Source organism: Rhagoletis zephyria, unplaced genomic scaffold, assembly GCF_001687245.7.
Source record: "Rhagoletis zephyria isolate East Lansing unplaced genomic scaffold, Rhagoletis_zephyria_1.1 Rzeph_scaffold_00119, whole genome shotgun sequence".
NCBI classification, from domain to species: Eukaryota; Metazoa; Arthropoda; class Insecta; order Diptera; family Tephritidae; genus Rhagoletis; species Rhagoletis zephyria.
Genome location: NW_016157203.1, coordinates 413,509 through 420,840, shown reverse-complemented (window position 1 = coordinate 420,840; position 7,332 = coordinate 413,509). Strand labels below are relative to the sequence as shown.

At 40.0% G+C, this 7,332-nt stretch overlaps 1 protein-coding gene across 1 annotated transcript in view; it reads left to right on the top strand.

Annotated features, from left to right (window-relative positions):
• Nucleotides 1-5,451: 5,451 nt before the first annotated feature.
• The window catches only part of LOC108378720 (uncharacterized), a 9,354-nt gene continuing 7,473 nt past the window's right edge, over nucleotides 5,452-7,332 (top strand). The window contains exons 1-2 of the mRNA XM_017635027.1: nucleotides 5,452-5,484; nucleotides 5,534-5,716. Of these exons, the coding sequence (XP_017490516.1) occupies nucleotides 5,476-5,484; nucleotides 5,534-5,716 (192 nt within the window). The 5' untranslated portion in view covers nucleotides 5,452-5,475. The remainder of the gene's footprint in view (nucleotides 5,485-5,533; nucleotides 5,717-7,332) is intronic.

The window sequence follows — 7,332 nt, the reverse complement described above, 5'->3', positions numbered from 1 at the left end:
GGACTAAAAAAAGGAAAACAATATTTTTACATCACAATATAAACCAACAAAAACATACATATGCACAAGTGCATTAAAACGACTTACACTATTAGCTTTGTCCGGTCGACTAATCATATGTTAAAATGTAAAATAACAAACAAGCACGAAGAAGATATTACACTACACGTGTAAAAGGACCTTTGAAAAGCAATGGGGATTATCACCGTACTTCACGTATGGGATGTACACCACAGTGATTAGACCAATTGCAACCCACGGGTCCTTGGTATGGTGGAGAGCTCTAGACAAAGGGAATAACAAGAAAATAATAGAAAAGGTCCAAAGACTCGGATGCCTTGGCATTATTGATGGCAAAAAATATTTAATAATCGATTAATCGGTTAATTGATTAATCGAAAGCATTCGATTAATAATTGCAATTAATCGTAAGAAATTAACCGATTAATCGGTCGTTTCCATTAAAGTGGAAAGTTAGTAAAAACCATTTACATTAGTTATAAAAACTGAATGTTTTATTTAAGGATACATTTCTTCTTAAAATGTGGAAACTTGTGCCTTCAATTCAGTGCGGATACAATCAAGAAAACTAAAAACGAAGGGGAAGAATAAATAAAAACATGCAAAGTAGTATACCATGCGTTATACACCCCGTGTCAGAATTATAAGCGCAATACAACAATGTTTGCTTTGTTATTTAATTTATTTTATTTTTTTAAATATAGTTTATTCTTTGTCAAAAATCGTAAAAATAAAAACAATGTAAAACTTTGTGCAATATTAAAAAAATCAACAAACATTCCTAAAAATTTCGAGCCTTTTAAAAAGATTTCTTAAAAAGATTTTAAGTATGCAGTTTTTTAGCCCATTAAATTTTTGTATAAAATTGCAAGATTGAAGTATCTGGCACTTGCCGTTGATTTTTGGCGATTTTGTTTTTGTGGACTGTGTTGCCTAATTGCTTTCATATAAAAAAAAAAACTTCGAACATACTTTGTATGGAAGATAATGCAAAACACCGCCTTTGGAAAATAAAATGAAAATATGTGCAGGTTGTGATTTTTTAGTTTCTGCTTAGGTTAATCTAAACAATTGTCAGAATACGAGAACGTAAAGTCTCCCAACTCGTAAAATTATACGTATTGTTACGATTATCCTCGAAACCTTGAGGGATTACCCAAATATACTCGGGCTCGTATCGCTGGATTGTTAAATAAATGCTAACGATGACCGAATTGTAGTACAATTAACTTTATTGTACAACAAACAATTTACAATACTTGCTAATACAGTAAAAACACTTTACAATACTTGTTAAAGCAATAACAACGCTTTACTACTTGTTAACACAATTAAACTTATAGCTTGCTTATTCGCAACTCGATTCTCCGCTCACTTTACTTGTAGCTTGCTGACTTGTAACTGTCCCAACTCCGCTGTGTCGTGGCTCTTATATACCTGCGCTCACACTTATGGCAACTCTAGAACGTTCTGAAGTTTATCGCTCATTCTCTTTCTCTCGCTGTTCGCAGTGTTCATCCAACTTGACGTTTCTCTTTGTGGAACATTCTACGTCAGTCCTCGAACATTCTGCCTATTTCTCGTTGTTCGCTTTGTGTTGCCGCAGTATTCGCCACAGTACATTGGTACTACATCGTTTTTGATACATTTTTGTCAAGATACGGTACTGCACCACAATTATGTCGAAATACCACACTCTATTTACTTGGAGATTTGAATTTTTGTGCATACAAATATTGTAATCTTTTTCTACCTTATTTAAGTAAATACGTGGTGGTTATTAAAAACGAAACTCTTTTTTAAATCAAAAAAAGTTGCTGTCATAATAGGTCTATAAAATAATACAATTTTCCACTAAGTACTAGCGGCGAGAGAATAAAAGAATCATAGCGAGTAAAATTTAGGGGAAGACTAAATTATCAGAACAAGTTATTGAACGCAAAACCAGTAAAAACTTGCAACTTACGCCATTCTGACTTTCTGATAGTTAAATTTGGTAGGAGTATTTTTGTATTTTCCACACAAAATTATCCAGCAGCAAAAATTCTGAGCAGTTTGCAAAATTTGAAATAACTTGCAATCTTTGAAACAGCTGAACACTTTCACAGTAGCTGGTCCATTTGGTAATTTATTATCCGCTTGGTGCATTGTCCCCGATTTGGAATTTTTTTACTATTGAATACTTTTGTATAGGAAAAATGTTTTTAAGATATAATTGAATTATCTCGGAATGAATAAGTTTTTTTTCTAACAAAATTTGTGATGCCACATCATGACGCATTCAAAAATAAAAGAATCTCCTCCAAGTGCCCATCCTTGTTTCACAAAAATTAAGTAGATATAGCTACAAATATGCCTTTAAAATTATCCCATTTTCGTTTTAACGATCAACTGACAAATTCGGTCGGAAAATTTCAGTATTATTATCTATTTTGGTATATTTCTGAGAAAAATATGGTACAATTGAAAAATTTTATACGGCAGCCATAGTTGACACACTAAAATTAGAAAATTACAGATTAATAGCAAATTAACTAAACTAAATGTTTCTTCATTTCTTTTGTTTATTCACGAACACATGTTTGGGATCAGCAGACATTTTTACTTGTAAGTTTTCGCAGGTAAAATTTTTTCCAGCAGAAATTGGCAGATCTCAGTGTCAGTTTGCCCTCTCGATTTCCTCCACTTCACAAGATTTTAGGTACGAGAACATTGCTATTAACTTGTTTATTTCTATAGAAGGAAATATTTTGCAAAATATTTTTGTGAAACTTCCATTCCGCTAAATGCAACGGCTTTTTTTGAAAATTTTTGTATTACTAAAACTTAATAATTATGACTTGTATACTTTTGTTGATTAACTTGGCGTTTTGGTGGTATTTTCAAACAATTCATTTGCACTTATGTTTTCTACCTTCGACACGCCATGTTTTATATCATGATTTTTATACAGCAAATCTAAAAACATATGTATATATAACTATGTATGTATAGTGTTTTAAATGTTGGTACTTTTTCGGCTTATTTAGTACACTTTTTTTAGTCATTTGGTACAAAATTAAAAAACTCATTTATCATCCCTGGGAGGAGGCCTTCGCAATCGAAGTCTGTGTTCGCGAATTTTATCGCAGAAGGCAAATGAGGCCAGGATAAATATTATGTCAGATATTCAGGCAGCGTTAGAAGCCTTAGAGTCTTTTAAAACGGCATCAAGGCTTGTAAACTCTTGAAACAACTGGGAGCCCACAATAGCGCACCGGTGTGGAGGGTCAGGGACATGAAGGGTTTGAAGGCTGACTGTCTTGTAGGGATGCGCGATACCGATACGATATTCAATATATCAATGTCGTTGCTCATCATATCGGTTCATTTATATCGATATCACGAGTTGCGTAACGATATCGATACAATATTTTGTTTCGATATGTGAAATATCGGAAACTTTTCTTCACCTACTCTGGGCTTCTGAATTGAAAATAAAATTGACTAGTTGGAAAAATTTATTGTTCTCGCAAAACAGCTTTTGGCATAGTAAGCATGAAAAGCAAAAATTCATAAAAATATCAAAATTTGTACTTCACTTTTAGAAATACATACATACATATGGTACTTATCCAAAGTAACTTCGTTATTTTAATTTATGCTTATTTGCATTTTAATTCCAAGTATACATATGTAGTTTCATAAACAATATATCTTTATTAACCATTTCGTTTTCGATATTTCCGATATTCAATATATCGATATTATGCCGCTATGGTGTAGTGGTAAGCAGTGCCCGCTTCCACTCCGCAACGCCTGGGTTCAAGCCCTGGTCAAAGCAACATCGCAAAAAAAATAGAAAAAGGTTTTTTCTTAACAGCGGTCGTCTATCGGCAGGCAAAACAGCTTCTCATAAAAATACAATCGCCGTTCGGAGTCAGCGTAAAACTGTAGGTCCCTCCGCTTTGTGTGACAACACCAAGGCGCACGCCACAAATCGGAGGAAAAGCTCGGCCAAACACTAACATATGTGTAATCTATTATTATTATTATATCGGTATTGGATATTGTGAGTTTAGAATATCGCGATATCGATATACCGAATTTTCATTGCCGATACGCATCCCTACTGTCTTGCAAAGAGTGGAGCCCATAGGCGTTTGCATAGTTCCGAGCCTTTTTGCGGTACATCTAAAGGATACACTGCAGACCTACTTAGGAGCTAGCTGGGAATTCTCGAAGGGCGGAAGTCGAAGGGAATAAGACAATCAAAGAGATTCATAACTTTTGAGGAGGAACTCCGAAAGAAACCTTGAACTTAAAACTCTTACTGGCTACCTGACAGCATACTGCAAGTTAACGTCCCGATTGAATTAAAGGGTCTTTCTGTAGAGACTGACTGTAGGTTTTGTGGGCCGGTGAAGGAAACCCCACAGTATATTCTATGTGCCTGTCCACGAAGCATGAATACTAGATTGATGCACCATGGGGAAGGATTATCTTCTCCATCTAAAATTTGGAACATGGCAACATCCAAAGTGCTGAGCTTTTTAAATAGCCTAATATTGGGGCGATTACAATTAGGATTTAGCACAATATATCTTCTTAGGTCGCATTGCGGGTATTTCCGAAGTAATAATAATAATATAGTCACTTGACACGAATAAAGACGCTCGGGTGTTTTGACGGCGAAAAAGGATGCGTGAAAAAAAATTCGCGAAAAAAGACGCGTTAACATGGATTCAACATCATTCCAGAAAAACTCTTTTGGGGAATTCGGTTAACGCGTCTTTCTTTGCGCTCGCCTATGTTAAGAGTTCTTCTTCGCAGAAATTTTTTTACGCGTCTTTTTTCGCTGTCAACTTTTGAGCTCGCGTCTTTATTCGTATCTTATGACGATATGTATGTATGTACAGTAAAATGAATCGGTATACGCAACTAATTTGTTTTTATTTTACTAGCTGTGTTTTAGTTTTACTAAATGTTATGTTAGCTATGTTTTTAATAAATTTGGCATTGGAAAAAAATGTTAAAACTGAAAAAAAATTTTGGAAGGATTTGGTTGGTTTTGGAAGGAAATTTTGGTAAAAAAAAAGTGTGTCTGTGGCAACGCTGATAGCGATAGAAGTCATGCTTCTTCTTATGAGCATGCTTGTGTCAAATTATCGCCTGTTTTGCTTTGCTTACATATCCGCGTATACATGCACATACACGTAAATATATACCCTGCAAACTAATGCCCCCGAAATCTTTAATAGTATCGGAAATTTGTTACGATTATTTTAGGAATCTTTAAAGAAAAGCATATGAAGCGGTTGACAAGAACTAGTGAAGAAAATTCTGCACGATTTCTTAAAGAAAATCGTTAAAAAAATTGTGAAACCTTTCAGAATACTCTGAAATCCTGGTTTGAGGGTATACATTTACATACGAATATGAATATATGAGGTGGGTTTTGTCGAAGGCTGAGGTATGCTCAGCCGCTCCAGAGTCCAGCGAAGGTCCCACTAACTCCCACCAAATAAAACACAATGATTTGTGTATTAAGTCGAACACACCCACACACACACGCGGCTATCTAGAAGGCCGGCAACTTGTCGTGCAGGGGAGAGCGGATGGTAAAGAGCGAGAGTCGGCAGTCGGTGTCGGAGATTATCCGGCGGGTAATTGTACGGTGACGGGAGTGTTACTAGTGTCAGCGAGATTAGCAGTGGTACGTGTCAGTCGTAGCGAAGAGCGTGGCAATGAGAGCAGTCGCGGTGGTTGTGACGGCGACGGCAGCCTGCAGTTCCCTTGCAGTGGTGGTGGCGGCCTCAGCGGTGACGTTGGCAGTGGCCCATATAATGATGAGGGCGGCAGCGACCTCCCGCAGTGGTGTTGTATGCGGCCCCGATGGTGGCGAAGGGTAAATGCGGCCCCTTTTAATTACGACGGTGACAGCAGTACTGGGCGATGATGGTAGTGGCGATTACCGTACTCGTGACGGGCAGTAGTGGGCGGCCTGGGGCGACGATAATGGCGGCGGCCCCAGTAATGAAGACAGTAGCAGCGGGCCCTAATGGTGGCAATGGTGACAGCGGCCCTGGTTGGCGATAGTTGGCGTTCGCGGTCCTCGGTGATGATGGAGGGCGGCCCACGGTTGTAGCTTCGGCCTTGGGGCGGCAGTGTAATAGCGGCCCCGGTGATGAGTGCAGCGGCACGGCCCTAACGGTGACGATGATTATAGCGGCGGCCCTGGATGGCAGTGAATAGCGGGCGGTCCTCGATAGAATTGTCGGCCTTAGGGCGGCCGTAATAGTAGCGGCCCCCGGTGATTAGAGCGGCGGTACGGGCCCTAACGTTGACGATGATTATAGCGGCGGCCCTGGATGGCAGAGAATAGCGGGCGGTCCTCGATAGAATTGTCGGCCTTAGGGCGGCCGTAATAGGAGCGGCCCCCGGTGATTGAGCGGCGGTACGGGCCCTAACGTTGACGATGATTATAGCGGCGGCCCTGGATGGCAGTGAATAGCGGGCGGTCCTCGTGAAATGTCGGCCTCGGGCGGTAGCGGTGCTGGCGGTCAGGTTTGTTGATACCTACGGACAACTGATGATTAGTATGTTCCCCCAGGGCATCGAAAGGTTGCCCAGTCCCCCCGTATGTATTCGCGGCCGCTAGGCGCTGTAGGGAGGTGTTCCCTCCCCTCCAGCGCCCGCTGGCCGCGCGGTATCGCAAGCAGGCAGGGGTGTTCGGAATTGGGCACGCCCAAACGGATCTGCCCCCTGTCTGCTTGAGACCGTAACCAAAAATGGGTCTAGCCCATAATGGTTTTGGGGTGTTGCTTGAGGGGTATTCCCCCCCTTGCAGCCCCCTCAACCAATCAGTTTCCTCCGAGGAGGAAAGCCAAGAGCGCCCCAAATAGGCGCGAAGCCCAGGCTGCGCTCCGTGCTTACCTACGGACAACTGATGCTGGTTAGCTCATGCTGGCAGCTTTAGCTCTGGTTTTGTATGAACCGTTTGAGAAGTGAATGGGCTTATTCCGTGTTATGGCTTTTGCGCAGTGAACTTCTTCCATCTGTTGGTGCGCATGAGTATCCAAGTTGCTGTTTGTGAAATCTGCATGTGCTTTCCATGCCAGCATCGCGTATGCGTATGTACGCCTGTATGTATGTACATAGGGGTGCTTTTAGTCTTGTTGGTATGTTAGTTTGTGTGTACGCCTACCAGTATGTATGTATGTATGTTCATAACGGGTGATTTTTTTGAGGTTAGGATTTTCATGCATTAGTATTTGACAGATCACGTGGGATTTCAGACATGGTGTCAAAGAGAAAGATGCTCAGTATGCT